The sequence below is a fragment of the Acinonyx jubatus genome, chromosome A2, assembly GCF_027475565.1.
Source record: "Acinonyx jubatus isolate Ajub_Pintada_27869175 chromosome A2, VMU_Ajub_asm_v1.0, whole genome shotgun sequence".
NCBI lineage: Eukaryota > Metazoa > Chordata > Mammalia > Carnivora > Felidae > Acinonyx > Acinonyx jubatus.
In genome coordinates this window covers 17876557-17894455 of record NC_069383.1, presented here as the reverse complement: position 1 = coordinate 17894455, position 17899 = coordinate 17876557, and the positions used below count along the sequence as shown (strand labels likewise).

General features: G+C 51.1%; 1 protein-coding gene and 1 long non-coding RNA gene across 4 annotated transcripts in view; one reads left to right on the top strand and one right to left on the bottom strand.

The window, feature by feature from the left end:
- Nucleotides 1–117: 117 nt before the first annotated feature.
- Nucleotides 118–16394, bottom strand: FAM180A (family with sequence similarity 180 member A). The gene is made up of 3 exons (XM_015073067.3): nt 16038–16394; nt 5240–5340; nt 118–3767 (listed from the first exon to the last, which is right to left on the bottom strand). Exons 1-3 carry the CDS (start codon nt 16111–16113, stop codon nt 3423–3425), a joined length of 522 nt encoding a protein of 173 aa, XP_014928553.1. The 5' UTR covers nt 16114–16394; the 3' UTR covers nt 118–3422.
- Nucleotides 3649–17899, top strand: part of LOC113604166 (uncharacterized) — a 193053-nt gene continuing 178802 nt past the window's right edge. The window contains exons 1-5 of one of the 3 annotated variants that reach the window (XR_008296614.1): nt 3649–6325; nt 9509–9955; nt 13587–13693; nt 14641–15655; nt 15980–16172. This is a non-coding gene — a long non-coding RNA (uncharacterized LOC113604166). The remainder of the gene's footprint in view (nt 6326–9508; nt 9956–13586; nt 13694–14640; nt 15656–15979; nt 16173–17899) is intronic. The other 2 variants (XR_008296615.1, XR_003426020.2) reach the window with 2 other exon arrangements.

The following is a 17899-nucleotide window of genomic DNA, read 5'->3' as shown; positions in this document are numbered from 1 at the left end:
GGGTAATAATTAACCGCTGGGGAGATCAATATCCACTGTTAAACCCATGGACCGACCACATCACATTCCTTGGCGAGATAATCTGACATAACAAAGATTCCACTGAGCCTAGTAAACTCGATCATGACATTTTTATTATACCATAAAGGAATAACTGTTAAATAAAATTAGGGAAGGTGAGCAACACGGTAAGACCAGTAGTTCTCCTTCAGGGCTCTATCCATTTTTCAGATGAAGAAAACATTTTCCAGGATACTATGCTTAAGAAATATAAGGCAGGTTTCATTTCTCTGAGGTATCTAAAGTAGTCAATCTCTTAGAAAGTAGAAAGGCAGTTGCCAGGCACTGAGGGGGAGAGGAGAGAGGGGAGTTACTGTTCCAGAGGGGTCGTCTTTGCAAAATGAAAATTCCTAGAGATCTGTCACACCACCCTGTGCCTATAGCTAACACTGTGCGGCACACATAGGCAACTCAGATGGTAAATTTCACGTTACTTTTTTTTTTTTTCTTTACCGCACAAAAAATTAGGAGACGTTAAAATGGGTTAGGAAACTAAGGGGTGCCATGTAAAGACATTTAACAAGTGTTTAATTTTAGACCGGTCCACCGGTGGAAATACCTTCTGACTGATTTACCACTGAGGCGATTCTCTTTTAGATTCAAGGCGAGATGAGAGGGCAATGGAAGTTTCAGCCATACAGGTGTTTTTCAGCGTCTCTTGAGTGACGCCAGAGGTAGCCACCAGGATAGCAACGATAGAAGAAGCTTCCGGAATTTTTAGATCCTACAAGTTCCCAGCAGTATAGAAATGGCAGAATTAGTCCCAGAAGTTACAGGCACATTTCCTCTACAGAAACCATGCCCCAAATTATTCTGTCTATGCGTAATTATGACAAAAGGTGATCCAGTTGTGATGTGGTGCTACCGTGTGGGATCAGTGAGGCGAAATGGGACAGTCTTTTTCTGTCCAGTCTCCTGTTTCACTGTTTGTTGAGCAAAGAGTCAGGTCTTTGGTGGCATTGGTGAGTGTTATATTTGATCTTCCGCATAAATGAAGTTATTGTGATAAAGCTTCTTGTGGGAAACAATTAATTTGTATTCAGCCCCAAATAGTATTTAATAGTGTCATGGAATTACTGAAAATGAAATTTTCATTTGTCTTTAAAAAAGTCATGCCCTTCTTGTTTCTTTTTTTTTTTTTCTTTTTCCCTTGGTCCTTGATTGCCACATAAACATGTGCCCCAATTCATGAGTACAAAAGTGCCTTTAATTTTTGCTGCAGGGTGAATGAACCTCCAGGTTATCACTGGTCCTGGGAACCATCCTCCCATTCACGAATCTCCTACCACTGGGAGTGACCGCGAATATCAGAACATGACAGGGAGGGACTACAAGGGTGGTCTGTCTAACCAGTGTCTGAAAAAAGGCTCTCAGATCCATCCTGATGGGGGTGGAGGCCCGGGGTGGCCCGGGGTGGCATGCAAGACTGATGTCAGGGTATTGCACAATGTCAAAGGATTGAGCCCTCTGCTAACCTCCTCTACCCCACATCCAGAGAAAGTACAAACAGTGAAGGCAGCCATGAGGCTAATCGGCCTTTTGGGAACTCCTGGCCCTGTATGTTGACCTTTGTTTTGGTCAGACAGTGATACCCACAGGGGGCTGAAAGACAGTGTCAGAGTGCAAGCAGACAGAGCTAGAGTGAGCATACGTGCACCAAAAGAGACTGGGAGAAGTGGATACAAATATAATCAGAATTGGGCCCAAAGATAAGGCAGAAGAGACACAAACCAGGTCGAAGAGAACATGGAATATCAGGAAGGGAAAAATGGAACCAAAAGCGTATATCAGAGACTGCATTTGAGGGCCGTAAAAGGGTGGTGTAATCAGGGAATGAGGACCAGAGAAACCAGCAGTCGTTAATCTTCGGAGCCCGAGAACATCAGGATTTTTCCATGTTGTATTTTTCTCTGATGATGAATACCTTCGTCCTACATCCTACTGTTTCTCCAAAAGGATCATGCAGCTGCGAAGCAATGACTTATTCAAAGTTTTTAAGAAGTCCAGATCAACTTTAGGCCATCATCCAATGACAGTTGTTAAATACCCATTTCAGAATCAAATTTTGCCGGATAAGATGTCACTCATTCAAAGATTAGACCTCTTGCAACGTTAGCCTCCAAAACCCAGCTTTCAAGTCAGGAGAGCCAGGGAGGAATCCATATTAGAGCCTAGTGCCTCCCTCTAGCAGAGACCTTCGCCTACTAGCTCCGATTTAACACAGAATTATGACAAGCCTCCCTGCTTTGTCCCTTAGGTGGGAGCAGCCAAAATAGAACAAATTGCAACGGGCAAGTTGTGTTGGAAAGAAAGAGGAGCGCCCTCTTACAGCCTCACGGTGCAGAAGGCAGGACACACACCCGACAGAATCAGCCAAGCCCCGGGGCCTTCTGGGCTTGGCGCAAACAGTCCAGCAGACCCCTTAGGTCCCGGTGTCCCCCCTGTGATTATCTCACGGCTGGTTCAGTGATCGTGGAACTTTTGGAAGTCGAGCGATCTTAGAGGTTATTTTATCCAATTCCTTCATCAGAACGTTTCAAAGATCCTAAATAGAAGCTCAAGATGTTACGTACATACGGTTAACAAAGACAGCAAGTCAGCATTGCTAAAATGAAGGTTGTGGCATTTGAAAGGGTAAGTTCTGTTGTCTAAAAAATCATTTGTATTTGGAGCTCTTCCTGGGGTGATCCTCTCTGCATCAGCGTGCTTTCTCTGTTCAGAAGACGAGGTCAGACAGTTTGCAGCCTCTCTGTGGGCCCCCGCCGTGTTTCTCCTCTGTATTAAATCCGCTTTCGGAGAAGAAGAGACAAGACAGAGAGGCCACAACATTACTGATTTTCTGGCTGATGCTTCTTGGTGACTTTTGGAAAAGTTGACACGTGGATCTTTGGCTAACAAAGTGTTTATTTGCTATAGCTCCAGCTTTTCGTTTTAAGTATCTTAACTATGTGGAACCTTTGGAATGATGTTCATTCGGCCTCACGCCCTGATCTCTGTCCCCCCATCTTCCCGCAATGCCCAAACCTCTGTGCCGTCTCCTCTAGCTCTGTCTTCGCCCTCGGGTGTTTATGGCGGTCACTCGGTGATGCAGCGCGTCACCAGGCAAATCAGGTGGCCTTTGGAGGCATCTTGAATGACCACGCTAGCCCTTTCTTGCAGCCCCGGTCACACCGTGACACGAATTAGATGTGCTTGTCAGGGAACTATGAGGGGCAGAGGACATGGGGTTACTTATTTTATCTCTGCTACTCTGAGTTGGTGGCATGTGCTTTGTTGCAGGGCTCTGTAAATGGAGTAGAGAATGAAGAGTGTTTGGATTACCGCGTGTGCTGGTCCCTGCTCCGTGGCCGTGGGCCGGGCTCTCAGGGAGACACTCTGGGGCCCGAGGACCGCATCAAGTCATGCCTCAGGGCCTGGAAGAGGCTAAGGAGGGATTGGGCCCAGATGTCCTTCTGATGCCCTTGGGACAGGGCGGTGCGGTAGGCCGTGTAGGCCAGGGTCAGCGCTGTCCTTTCAAAGTCCTCTTTCTTGAGGATGCCAGGGTGGCTGGAGAGGCTGGCGCTCAGCCGGCGGATGTCCGGGATGCGCTTGGGGATCACGTCATTGCAGATGGTGCGGAAGTCGGAGGCTTTCCTCAATGAGGAGAGCTCCTCGTCCTTGATGGAGATCTTCAGGTCGGGGCTGATGTCAAGTTCAGCTAGCAGGAACTGGAGAGAGACACGGGGCGTGGAAAGACATGAAGCATTCAGGCTTCACTGAGGACACCAGTGTATTCGTTACCACGTGTGTTCATTGAGGGAGACAGACGAGGAAAGAGCTTTGGAATCCAAGAGACCTGGGTTCCAGTTCTGACCTTCCCACTAGCTGTGTAACCCTGGATGAGCTACTTAACTTCTCTGAGCCTCACTTTCCTCCTGTGTGAAATGGTTAGTAACAGTACTTCACTGGGAGGTTGGGAGAAATAAGTAAGGCAAATACGGACAACGTCTAACACTGTGGCTGGTACAATGCCACTATTTAAGCGACTGACTTACTGTTATGAGTGCCCTGGACCAACCCCTGATTCCCTTTCTCCCCCCCCCCCCCCCACCCACCGAAGATCTTCTAAAGCATGCGCTGACGGCTTGGGGTAATTTAAAATCAAAAGCTGAATCTGAAGGATGCAGAGAATTGTACGAGGAATTAAGTGGGACACAGGGATTTGTTCTCATTTATCACCTGTTCTTTAAGTGTAGGGTGGGGTAAGCCACACGCAACCCCTGCTCAGGACCAGGCTCATATGAGGAATGTAGTAAATACCTCTTGGACTCAGAGTTCTAACTCTCTTCTTTGTCTCTGACTCCCCCTGGCTCTAATCCATCTTCCATGCTGTTCTCTGCTATCTTTCTAGAACAGATCTGTTCACGTGACTCCCAAGTTCCAGACGTGGCCAGGTTTGTTCCCCGTGGCAGGATCTGAAATCTCTCCCTCCTCCCCCCAGCTCAACTGCTTGGCTGCAGCAGGCCATCTCTTTCTTAACCCGAAAGTTCTGGTACGTGGAGGATGTGGGAGGATGTCAAGGCAGGAGGGGGATTTGGGAGATCATTGTGGTTCCTCATTTAACAGTTGAGGAGATTCAGCCCCAGAGAGCAATGGGGGCATATGCAAGGTCGCACAGCCGATGGCGATCCTGGAATTTCCCCACTGAGCCAATCCAGGCAGCCTTGGGGGATTTGCCTGTGGTTTGGAGAAGGAGTGGGGTATTGGCGGCAAAGGTGAGCGAGGCAGAGGAAGAGAGCCTTCGGGGTGGCCCCAGACTGTCAGAAGCATATAGTTACTGGAGACATGGCTCTACTGAGACAATCGGGGTGGCGTTGCCTGAGCACCCCTGAGCCTTTGCTGGGGAACGTGGCTCTGCTCTGCAGCTCGGGTGCTGGTACTCGGAAATCTCGAATTTTGCCTGGACTGAACCCTGCAATGCCATCATTCCCTGTCACGGCGTGTGGGAAAGGGAGGAGATATGAGGAATACCTTACTGTGGGATGGGAAGGATTCGATGAATCCACAAACTGGTCTAGATCAGGCCCTATGACAGCAGGGGCCACTCATTTTCAGGGACTTAGGTCCCTTTGCCAAAAATCACAGCGAAGGTGCGACGCCTTTTGCGTGACTTGAATTGACCACTTTCTTGTCCTCCTACCTCGTAGAGCAGTTCTACGTCCTCCAGGGAGCTCTGCAGGACGGGATTCAGGGGCATGGATGAGGATCTCTTTGGCCGATGCGCAGCAGGAAAGAGCATGGCTGCAAAAGACAGGAGTTAGTTCGAGAGGCTGCTTGTGCACATGGCCTTCTCCCCACCCCCGCTGACCTGGAGGTGGGCCGGCCCGTCTTGAAAGTGACTGACTCCACGTGGTGGTGGACGTGAAGCAGGAAAAAGGGGCAGATGACTCTGGTGCGCCCCAGAGGGCTCCCAGGCATGTCCCATGTTACTATTTCAGACCAGTGATTTCAAACCCGCTGCTCATCAGAATCATCCCAGAAAGCTATGAAAAACTAGATGTCTAGGGATATGGATACCTTAGGGAATTTATGTAAAGCAAAATAAAACAGAACAGAAATGAGCGGACAGCCCTCCCTGCTGCCCCCCGCCCCGCCCCCTGTTCAACAAATGAGTTCTCTAATAACACCGTTCCCTTTGTTAATACAAAATGCTGGTTTATATTTATTGACAGCCCTTTTAATCAGAGGATCAGACGTCTGGCTGTTCCCCAGCCATCTGAAATCGAGCTGCCAAGACGCTGGACACAGGTGACAAAGGAAAGGCAGAGAGCCGCCACAAGCCCCTGACACTTGGCCCTAGGGGTGTGTGAAGCAGAGCTCAGGGCTTCCCCTGGGGGCGGGCTGAGAGGGGCACGTGGCGTGCAGTCGTTGGTTCGCCAGTGTTTTTGGAGATACTGCATTTGGAGGTGGTACCTGGAGGAAGACGGATGAGCTGAGGGGTGGAGGGGGTGGCAGAATTAGGAACTGACAGAGGGCAGGTGAAGAAGACAGACTAAGGTAGGGTATGGGTGTAAGCGTTATGAATCCCAGTTCTCCAGGATGGTCTTGGGTAGGAGCAGACAGCCCCGTTCACCCCACAGCCCCACCTTGTACCAGGGCGTTGCGCAGAAATGATTGGTAACCCTGCTGTCTGCAAATAAACGAAGGGACCCTCTTCTTCAAGACACTTGCTTGTGCCCTGGCAGAAAACTGGGGAACCAACTGTAAACATCCAAGCCGTGTCCAGGTAAGTGGCGCCCCCTGAAGTTGCGCAGTGCGCGAATTGCATAACCATATGTGACCGCTCTCCTTCTTGATAACGGTGCCCCCGGGGCCATCAAGAAAGGGTCCAGGGACGCCCAGGGTACTGTGGCTAAAGAAGTAGGGCACTGCGTAAGCATTTTAGAAGACTTTCTTTTTTTGTTTAAAAAATTTTTTTTTCAACGTTTATTTATTTTTGGGACAGAGAGAGACAGAGCATGAACGGGGGAGGGGCAGAGAGAGAGGGAGACACAGAATCGGAAACAGGCTCCAGGCTCCGAGCCATCAGCCCAGAGCCTGACGCGGGGCTCGAACTCACGGACTGCGAGATCATGACCTGGCTGAAGTCGGACGCTTAACCGACTGTGCCACCCAGGCGCCCCTAGAAGACTTTCTTTTGGAAGGGATAAAAATGAAGCATCTTCAACATAGGGGACATTTCCTGAAAAGCGCATTGGTAGGAATCTCCCACTTCCTGGAAAAAGCTGGCTGGCTGTAGTATTGCTATGATATCATTTCCCCCGTAACTCATTTCTTATCTTGACCACGTGTTTCTCACAGGCTACGACCCATATGGTTTTGTGTTTCTGCACCTCCAGCAGGGCCTGGCAGGCTTCCAGGGTGTGTGCAAGGTGCAGCTGTTGGCTGACCAAGTCCCTGCGTGGAACGAGGCCTTGAGGGGCTGACTGGCCGGCTCTGCCTCCCCAGAGGATTTGGGGGAGAGGAGCCTGGGAGTTGCAGAGCAATATTTCCTGGCCCGGCATTTTAGCAAAATTTGTTTTCTTTGCCAGTGAAGTGCCAGCTTCCCACGGAATCGTGGATTTGGGGGCTTGAGAAGGCCTTTGTCCCTGTTAACTGTTGTTTCAGGTGGGGCTCAGGAGAGTGAGGCATCTCCAGCTCTACCGGTTTGCAACCTTGACTGCACATTAGAATCACCCAGAGGGGTTGGGGGGAGGTCTACGGCCATACCACCCTGAGCACGCCTGATCTCGCGCGCTAAGCAGGGTCGGGCCTGGTTAGTACTTGGATGGGAGAATCACCCAAGGGGCTTTAAAAAATACTGGTGCCTGGGTCCTGGTTCAATTGAACTAGGGTACAAAGGGGACAGGAGGATTTTTTTTCAAAGCTTCCTAGGCTTCGAATGGCAGCGTCTAATGGTAGCCAAGGTTGAGAATCAGAGGCTGTTTGACCTGATGTATAGAAGGAGCTGCCCAGGCTATATGACCACTCTCAGGTTAGCTCAGGGGTTCTTCCTTCTGTGTGCCCTTCTTTTCTTCTTACCCTGAAGGGGTGGATGAAATTCCGTTCTCGGGATCTGAGAACAACTTTACTTTCATTCTTCTCCCTAGCGGGATTCTTCTCTTATAGTAAAATTACAAGTATTGTTCCCTTAAAATAATTCACACTGTCCCCCCCCCACCCCAAATTCACACCCCAGCAGGTAAAGGGGATGAGAGGAAATAAATGTCCTGGGCGTGGAGTCCTTTCTGTGTCCTGTCATCTCAGACTTGGGACGGCTGCCTTCTGGGAAGTTCTTCGCAGCGAAATCGTCTCCCCGTGAATACCGACCCTTCTTTGACTCACATGCCCCACGTGGACCCTGAGCTCTCAAAGAATGGGAAGAAAACACTTCTAGATTCAAAGCTCAGCTTAATAATGAAAACACTGTTGTTTCCAATAGCTCTTACTCTTAGTCTTCTTAAAAGAGCGAAGATTGTTAGAAATAGCTTCAGCCTCTAGACCCAGGGACTGATGATTGCCCCAGACAGTGTGGGAGGAACATGGAATTCTGAAAGATGGCCCCCTCCCTCCTTGCTGTCCTGTTCTACCCACTTCCACTGCATTCTGCTGGTTCTCCTCCCACTGGCGGTATGTTGGGCAGGTGTTTTCTACCGCCATGGGTGTGGAAGTGTAGCCAGCCCCCGGCCAGACATCTCAGAGGCTCGGCAGTTGCCCAGGTCTGATTTCCCGTAAGCCAGGAGAGGCCTGGAGAGGAGGAATGTGCCTTCACGGAGATGCTGGAGGCAGCGCGTGAGAAATAAGCTATGTCTGGTCCGTGTCAAAACATTTGGGCGTAAAGTGAAATATGCAGTCACTCCAGATGTTCTGGTCTCCGACAGTGAAGGCCGGACTCTGCCGGAAGTGAAAATGGCCAAAGCAAGAGCAGACCCACTCTCAGAGGTGTCTGTGGGTGAGGCTTTGAACCAGACTTGCTCCCTCATGGGTAGACCAACAGCCTCATTCCCCCAGGAAGCCCTTCCCCGCGACCCCGCTGTCCACCGTCCTTCTTCATCTCCTTAGGCCCTCGGCATCCTTTCTACACATTTCACATCTTGCCGTCCGTCACCCTGAAAGTGTTCGTTCTGGTTGCCAGCTCCCGGGAGCGAGGGAGGGAAGAAGTTTCTGCTTCCCCTGTTTGACCTTGATGTCTGCATAACACTGGGCTTTAAGGGAAGCCTCAATGTATATTTGGGGATGATTTTAAAAACAAACCACGTATTTTTTTTTTTTTTAAAGCCCAACAAGGGGCGTCTGGGCGGCTCTGTCGGTTAAGCGTCCGGCTTCCACTCAGGGCGTTATCTTGTGGTTCGTGAGTTCTAGCCCCGCGTTGGGCTCTGTGCTGACAGCTCGGAGCCTGGAGCCTGCTTTGGACTCCGTCTCTCTCTCACTCTGCCCCTCCCCATTCACACTCTCCTTCTCTCTCTCTCTCTCTCTCTCTCTCAAGAATAAATAAACATTAAAAAAGAGAAAGCAAAATCCCAACAAAAACAGAACCGCCATGGAGACTCCTCAGGCTTTGCTGGGGTTTTTCCTCTCTTCCTCCACCTCACCCCTACATTTATGGGGGTCGTTGTAAGGCTGTGTCCTCACGGAGAGTGATTAGTCAATGGTTTGGGGCAGCACAGTCTTCCCTAGGCGGAGGAGAGGGAGACCAGAGTGCCCTCACTGGATGGCCGTGAGCAACAGCACCTTCTCTGAAAGAGGGGACAGCAGGGGAAGCTAGAGACTGGCAGAAGGGTCCCACTCCCTCCTAGGCACCACCTGAATGTTGAGCCTCAGGCGGGAAGGCTACAGGGACAGGCGTGTCAAAATCACTGACTTTACGTGCCTTTTGGTTGATGTAAAGCTGGGCCACTATGTTTTCTTCTTCTCCACCCGACACACCTAGCCTACTCTTCCAGGATGCGAATGTGCTCGCGAGGACCACTCCGCGCCACCAGGGGACGTCGGAGACTTCCACGTCTCCTCGCGCAAAGGTCTCCTGTATGGCTGGTCGCAGGGCAGGAAGACCATGGGCTTCTCCCCAGTTCCCTGACTCCCTGGACAAACGAGCCTTCGGGGGGAAATTGAGGCTCTGTGATACATTGGACAGACCAGCACAGAGCAAATGACTCACTTGCTAAAGGTTATGCCCGTGCACCAAGAAGCCCGGGAACAGAGTCCAGAGACTCGAGCGTCATGTGTCGGGGCCTGTTCTGTCCACGTCTTTTGCCGAGGGACACATCTGGGCTGCGGACCAAAGTTGTTAAAATGTGGAGCTCAGATACCCTAACTGTGCACGAGCCCACTGTGTGCTCATCGGCGTGCTTTGGGCTTTCCACACGTACCTTGTGAGGTAAGCACTAACTTGCCATGTCATAGATGAAGAAACGGGGAGGTTAAGAAACTTGCCCCGGGCCACCCAATTTGTTTGCCGTGGGACTGAGATGAAAGCCAGGCTTCGTGGGCTCCAAAACCCAATCTCGCCAGTAGGGAGAACAGTGCTGTCTTTTTTGTAGGCGTATCGGCCCAAAGACTGGGCTCGGGGAAGGATAATGTAGTTAATGATGAATGCATGTGGTATAAAACAGATTCTGAAATGAGTCACGCACAATCTTTAAAAATCTCCTACTTACAATAATGTGAGACGCAAGGTCAAATTACTACAGGCCTATGATTGCTCTCTTACATAGACCGCCCACTCCTTTGCTCTCTCTTTGTTCCTTTGTGACCGCTTGGCAAAATGACACCCCATCTCTTCGCCTATTCAACTGCTGCACCTGTTCACCTGAAATGCGGCCAGAGGAAAACACACCCATGTTAGACGGTCTCCTTTTGAGTTCATGATCGTTATCCTCACGTGGGCCTTTATGTGAAATTTTTTTTTAACGTTTATTTAGAGACGGAGAGTGTGAGTGGGGGAGGGGCAGAGAGAGAGGGAGACACAGGATCCGAAGCAGGCTCCAGGCTCCAAGCTGTCAGCCCAGAGCCTGACGCGGGGTTTGAGCCCACGGACCGTGAGATCATGACCAGAGCTGAAGTCGGACGCTTCACCGACTGAGCCACCCAGGGGCCCCCTCATCTGGGCCTTTAAATGCTGCCCGACCATTACCCATACTTCCCGGTTCCTCTCACTTGGTTTCACACCTTCCGCCCTTTCCTTAAACCTGTTGCCTGTCTCTTGTCCGCACACTCTGACTTCTCTGCTATTGTGTCCGTGCTCCACGTGGGTGTGCGGAAGTCTCCACGGAAGATGGCCTTCAGCCTTTCCACCTTTTCTCGCCTGCATCGTTAATTGACGTTCCCCTCCTTACTGGATCATTGGCATCAGCATGACAACTGGTCTCTTTCTATCTTAGAAAAAGAAACCCCTCTTCACTGGCTGCCCTTCGTTCTCACCCACCTCTTCGCATTGCGGAGTCCTGGCCTCGTCTTCGGCTCTCTGATGTCTTCCGGCCACACTCACTTCCGTGCTGACTTTCAACTTCATATTCCAGACCAGACATCCATGCCCCCGACCACCTGCAGGCATCGCCTTGCCCATTCATCTCTCCTGACCCCACACCCAGGCCCAACCCCAACACACACACACACACACACACACAAATGCACACACATCACACACATACAAACCCATCTCCCCCCCCACCCATACCCTTCCTTCTTTGTCTAGTCCCCATCTCTCTCAGTTGCTCAGGCCAGACACCTGGACTTTTCTATTTCACATCTTACAGCCAACCAATCAGCAAATCTTGTGGGCTCTACCTTCAAAATATACCCGGAGTCTGGCTGCTTCTTGCAACATCTCTGCTCGACCCCTGGCTCCGGCTGTGAGCACCTCTCCTAGTGGTGTCTCCGCTTCCATCCTTGGCTCCCCCCGTCATTCTATTCTTAATACAACCACTAAAGGGAAAACATAGGTCAGATGCTGTCACTCCTCTGGCCAGAACCCTCGGTGGCTTCAATCTCGCTCAGAGTAAAAACCCAAGCTCTCCAGAGGGCGAGCAGTCGCTACAAGACTTGACCTCTTCCTACCTCTCTGAACTCGCTCGTCATTCTCCCTGGGATCACGCCACCCCAGCTGTGGGCCTCATCGTTCCTTGAGCATGCCGCACCTGCTTCTACCACGGGGCCTTTGCACTTCCATTTCCTCTGCCTCGAATACTCTTTCTCCGGCAACTGAGTGGCTCGTGCCCTTGCTTCCTTCAGGCCTTTAGGCACCTCTTTAGGGAGACCCTCCCTCACGTCTCTATTTAAGAATATAATCCTCTCTACTCCGTCCCTAATTTATTGTCCTCAAACAAACCAGATGTCTTATTTGTATAGGTGTTTATTGTCTGTTTCCCTCACTAGAATGTCAGCTCCCTGAGAGCATGGGATCATGTCTGTTTTGTTTGCTGCTGTGTTCCCAGTGGGAAGCCTCCTGCCCACACCTGTTGAATGAACTGATGGTCCATAGAAACACATGAACTACCCTTGTCACCCCCCTCCATTCTTTTCAAACAGAGCGCTTTACTAAAGCCTTCTTTTCTAACAGGATGGTTCTAGAACTTATTTGCAATTCCAGGTGCCGGCTGAATATCAAAAGGCTGGTGTGGTCTCCTGTCTCTACCACACCCTCCCTTTATCTCTGAGGAGTCCTTATCCCTGCTTGGGAGAAGCTCCTTTTTTTTTTTTTTTTTTTTAAGTTTATTTCTTTTGAGGGGGAGAGAGAGAGAGATGGAGGTAGTGTGCGTGCAAGAGGGGGCAGGGGCAGAGAGAGAGGGAGAGAGAGAATCCTACGCAAGCTCTGCACTGTCAGCACTGAGCCTGATGCTGGGCTCGAACCCAGGAACCATGAGATCATGACCTGAGCCAAAACCAAGACCCAGACACTTAACCGACTGAGCCATCCAGGCACCCCTGGGAGAAGCTACTTTGAATGATCTCGGTCAAGGCTGGCACCTGTCCCTCCCCCTCCTCCTCCGCCCCCACCTACCTTGAGCTGTCCAAGCTGTCTCACCCAGACCCAGGGACAGAAGCCCCCTTACATGGAAGAGCCTGTCTTTGCTTTGTGACCTGACCTTCTCTCTGACTTCTTGTGATCTGGGGCAAAATCTCCACCCACCCCACCCCCCTCCCCATCTTCCAAATGTGCTCAGTAGAACAGGATGGTATTAAGGCCAACCACGGTTTCCACATAACCACACAGCACTTGTCGCAGAGAGCTTGTTGGGAAGGATTCCAACTGCACACCATATCAAGCCAAAGTACAACCACATTTTTAATGAATCCGTGAAAGCAACTCAGTGCAAATGATAGTGGGTGTGGAGGGGAAAAAAAACCTCTCATTTACAAAAGATCTTTTGGGAGATCTTATCGATGCCACTTACTTTTCTGCTCCCGGGCCAACCCTTTGGAAACCCAGTGGCGTGCTGAGGGAGCCAGGACCTTGGCCCCGCGTGTTGGGGTCCTCTGTGGGAGTGTTTCTGAAAGGGCCAGACTGCCCCACCCCCTTGGGGGAGCTTAGGGCTGCCGGGAGCACCCGGAGGGGACGTGGGAGCACCGGGCAGACTCTGATGCCATAGATGCTGATGCTGGGCTGAGGGACAAAATCCAGCTGTGTCCTTCCGGCGGAGGGACCTGGGGCTCATCAACTGCCTCATCCTCTGGTTCCCTCCCCCGTGGATGGTCAGAATAGCACCTGCCAGTGGGGGGGGGGGGGGGGGTTACTGCGGCCACGCAGGTGCGCTCAGTTATCTCAGTCCCGTCAGTCAGTCAGGACTTACTGAACACTGATCACCGGCCCTTCCCTTCATGGAACATTCGTGGTTGAAAGCACACACGCTAAAAGGGACACGTAAAGATGCCATAAATCCCACCAGGTAACTAAAGGGCCATCCTTCTCTATTAGCCTGCTTTAAAAAGAATAATTTACGTGTGTTTAATAAAAACAGATATTTAATGTGTACATTCTAATATATACTTTCCTCTTTTTGTTTTTAAAGACTGGTTAGCTCCCCTCAGCCCCCCAAATGGAGCTCTGGCAGGCCCTGAGGGCGCAGGGAGTTGGGCCAGGCGTGTCCGGCTTCTAGGCTGGCCTCCCGAACCACAGGTGAGTCATCAGGTCGGTCAAGTTGGTGGGGCCGGAAGAGCCTGGCTGGCCCGGAAAGCTGCCTCCCAGGGCGGAATCCTAGAGAGCACTCCTTGGGAGAAGCTGGGAGAGCCTTGGGACAGAGGGTGTGTTCCTTCTGGGTTTATTTCTACATTTCCGCTTGGGGGCAGAGGGTGGGGGAGGGTGGAGGCCGGGGTGCTGGCGTGGGGGTGGGGGTTGGGGTAAGGATGAAGGCCAAAGGAACAGTTAAGTACGTTTGGAAAAATTGCTGTGTACTTGGGCGTGACTCTCATTCCGTCTTTAAAAGAAAAGGACAGTTGGGTCCTCCTTTTATAATTAGGAAAAAATGTTAAAAATGAAAAAAAAAAATCAACTACGTGGAAGACTTTTGATGATGGTTGCGGGACTCTGTCATTTGTGGAGTCCGAACCCTGACGGGAACCACTAATCTCGCGCTTAACACGGATGCCTCATCGTGTCCTCTGTTTCACCAGTGCTGACTTCCCGTCTCCAGATGGATTTGTTATTATTATGCAGGGGGCAGACCTTCCCCGGGGAGGCCCGGGGCAGCCACTTGGTCCCAGGCTGCTGCTGCTGCAGAACCCTCGGTTGAGCACCCCAAACTTCCTCCATGAAGTTTTTTTCAGAGGTTTAAGTGGGAGGTGACAGCTCACATTTAGAAGGTTCTTCATGGCGTACAAAGCGTCTTGTTTACACTTTGAATGTGACCTTCACCACGAAGCGGGGAAGATAAATTTTGTTACTGTTAATACGCGACTTGTTAGTGAACCAAAGCTCGGAGAGGTTAAGAAGCTTGCCAGACGTCACACGACCAATTAGAGGCAGAACTGAAATCTCTGGGTTGCTTGCGGGGAAAGCTCATGATGTGCCTCTGAAGTTTCCAAGCCTTGTTACAAGTCAGATTATCTCATTTGCCTTTCTAACAGCCTGTGCATTAGGAGGGTGGATGTTGTCATCTTTCTCTAAGAGACAAATTAAGGAAGGCCCCCAGTGTCGCGCAGGGGCAAGGGGCCGAATGTAATGCCAAGATCTCTTTGCTCTCCTTCTAAGTGTCGCCTCCAACGTTTGTGCGTATCATGAGCAGAGGTGTGTGTGGGTGTGGGTGATGTTACCAGACGGAAAAAAAATAAAATAAAAGGAAAACGCTACATGAATTATTCGTCTCTGGGCAACAATTGCTTCACAGCTCGGCTCAGAGAGCTGGCAAGTCCCTGATCTCAAGCTTAAAAATGAGGGAATAAGAACCTCAGATAAGCGCGGTGGCTTTGCTCCCCGCCCGTGTCACATCCGTTTGCCCTGTGCTTCTCTGTTCCACACTGGCTGCTCCTTTCCCGACACTCTCCCTGAGAACCCGGAGGCTCATCATCACCTCTGCCGTGCCCCCGCTGCCATGCCCGTCCTCATTCTATTTTGGATCTCTAGAAACACCTATGAGCCTGACTTCTCTTTCCAGCTCTCTTGGGGAGAGAGACCTCAGTCCATTTCAAGCAGTGGAGACCGTCGGGTTGAGCTCTGCACGGAGTGGTCCTCACTGCTGCTCCCTCGGTCCCCAGCGGTGATCAACTGTAATTGGCTGGATGGGTGACCAGTATCTGCCACCCGGAGCCGGTCCTGGGCACAGAGAAGAGGTGCCACGCGGTCCCCAGGGGAAGGAAGTCGGCTGTGAGCGAAAAGCCTTGCCGGGTTCCCTCCTCTCCGGGGTGGACTGCGGGGCCAGTGGGAGTAGCCGTCTGGCACACACGTGAATGCTAAGGGTCACCCTTGCTCTCCTGCCACTGGGCCGGCTCTCCCCAGCTGGAAAGATGTGCCCAGTCTAGCTCAGGAGCCGTGTGGAGACCTCCATGTGGCCAGCCCGTGGCCAGGGCCCCTAGTCGGGTCCCCCAGGTGGCAGGCCTTTTGCAAGCCAGCACCCAGAGCCCCGGGATACTGGTGTTCGTCCTGGTACTTGCTGTTCACGTGCCCTGTCTGGCTGCAGCAGGGGGTGGGCGGGCAGAGGGGCTGGAGGGAGACTACCCACATCCACGGAACAAAGATAACTTGGCTCTGGCGTGTCAGAAGGGGCTGTTTTCTGCATTCTCCACCTCCACCCAGATCCCTCAGCGGCTTTGATGTGTTTCAGTGTCCCATCCCCCATCACCTTCTAGCACCTTCTGACTTGTCAAGAAGCATAATGTAATTGGCAGAGACGAGATAAAAGAGGGGTGTGTGTGTGTGTGCCGGGCGTCTAATTTCCTTCCACTGCCTTATTCTCCCCCCCGCCCCCAGATTTCTAATTGCATTTGAGAAAGAATAATGAGCATCAAATAAATACAGAGCAACTTACCCCTGCTCCACCTGTGGGACACCGCCGCCTGAGCATCATAACACAACAGCAGAAGCAGCAGCGTGTTCCAACACATCTTTTGCTCCAAAAAGGTGACACTTGTCCTCGAACCCAATGGGACCTCAGGAGCTACAGGTATGCCCGTGCTGGTCCTCCCAGTGTGAAGGTAGAGTTCTTACCCCCCTTCCCTTTACAGAAGTGCAAAAGGCGTCCTTTCCTGCCCCAGAAGGGTGGAGGCAGAGACTGCCTCTTAGGGGGGTGGGGACACAGGAATTGGGACCTCTGCTAATTCGACTCTCTCTGGGATTGGGGGACCGGGCTTCCACAGAGAGACTCTGTTTTTGAGCACATCTGGAGTGACTCACGGGGCATGTGATCTCCTTGGCAGTGGGGTGGATAAATATAATTTCTGTACTTGAGTTCCATGTGTTGGATGGACCCACTGGAATTTTTCTTTAGCAAACAGACTCGTGGAACTTGTTAGAGAGCCCGGCAGAGAGCTGGCTGCTGTCCGCATCAACACACACACACACACACACACACACACACACACACACAGCAGAGCCAGGGGTGTAGACTGCAGGAAGAGCCAGGAGGCTTGGCTGGCAGACCAGACGCTGGGGCTGGCAGCCCAGCCTTGCCTTCAGGACAGCAGAGTCATTGTGGTGTCCGGGCTGAGTGTCACTTGCTGCCCTTCCCCTGAGCTGGACCTCGCCATGTTGGTGCCTGGGGCCGGCTCTGAGAGCCTTCCCCAGGTGGCAGGGTCAGCGGATTGTGAGGGGCAGAAGCAGAGCAGTGCTGTGGCACGGGGGTATTGTATATGCAGGTAACCATCCAGGGACCCACAGGTGACCCTCTCCTCCCAGTCACATTCATGACACCCCAATTTCTGGGCTATGTCTAGCTAGACCTGGGACCAAACCGCTTTGATTCTCCTGAGCAAAATGGTAGTGTTTTCCTATGATCTTTTTGGGGATGACTATTTTTATTGAGGTCTAATTGACATATAACATCGTGTAGGTTTAAGGTGTGTACAACGTGACGATTTGATTCGATGGCCTTCTGTATTGCAATAAGATCACCACTGTGGAGTTAGCTAACACCTCTATCGTGTTACGTAATTATCATTTCTTTTTCGTGGTGAGAACATTTAAGGTCCGTGATCATTTTTTTTTAATTTTTTTTAACGTTTATTTATTTTTGAGACAGAGAGAGAGAGAGCATGAATGGGGGAGGGTCAGAGAGAGGGAGACACAGAATCTGAAACAGGCTCCGGGCTCCGAGCAGTCAGCACAGAGCCCGACGCGGGGCTTGAACTCACGGACCACGAGATCATGACCTGAACCGAAGTCGGCCGCTTAACCGACTGAGCCACCCAGGCGCCCCCGTGATCATTTTTAAAGTACTGCCATGGACACCTTGGTTTTTGTCTCATACCTTCTTGACCTTCTCCGAAATGGTAGATGTGTAATGCCGGAGCTTGAAGGACATTTTAGGATGACTTATGTGCATGGTTTCCCACCTAAAGAGGTGGTGCCCAGGGTGCAATGGCCCCTGGAGAGACCTCAAGGTCTCTCTGCTTTGATCAGAACTGAATTTTTTTTTTTTTATCCGTTACAAGAAGTTGCTTGAAAAACAAATTTGACTATAAAATTTGAAAATCACTGATCTGGGATGCCTGGGTGGCTCAGTCAGTTCAGCGTCCAACTTCAGCTCAGGTCATGATGTCACAGCTTGTGAGTTCGAGCCCCGCGTCAGGCTCTATGCTAACAACTCAGAGCCTGGAGCCTGCTTCGGATCCTGTGTCTCCCTCTCTCTCTGTGTTTCTCTCTCTCAGTGTCTCTCCCTTTCTTTCTACCCCT

Excerpts from the sequence above, each read along its gene's own strand:
- FAM180A (XM_015073067.3), bottom strand. The coding sequence starts at position 16,113 with ATGTGTTGGAACACGCTGCTGCTTCTGCTGTTGTGTTATGATGCTCAG. Across the intron at positions 5,341-16,037 it reads GTCCCACAGGTGGAGCAGGG|CCATGCTCTTTCCTGCTGCG; the intron begins GTAAGTTGCTCT and ends TGTCTTTTGCAG. Across the intron at positions 3,768-5,239 it reads ACGTAGAACTGCTCTACGAG|TTCCTGCTAGCTGAACTTGA; the intron begins GTAGGAGGACAA and ends GTCTCTCTCCAG.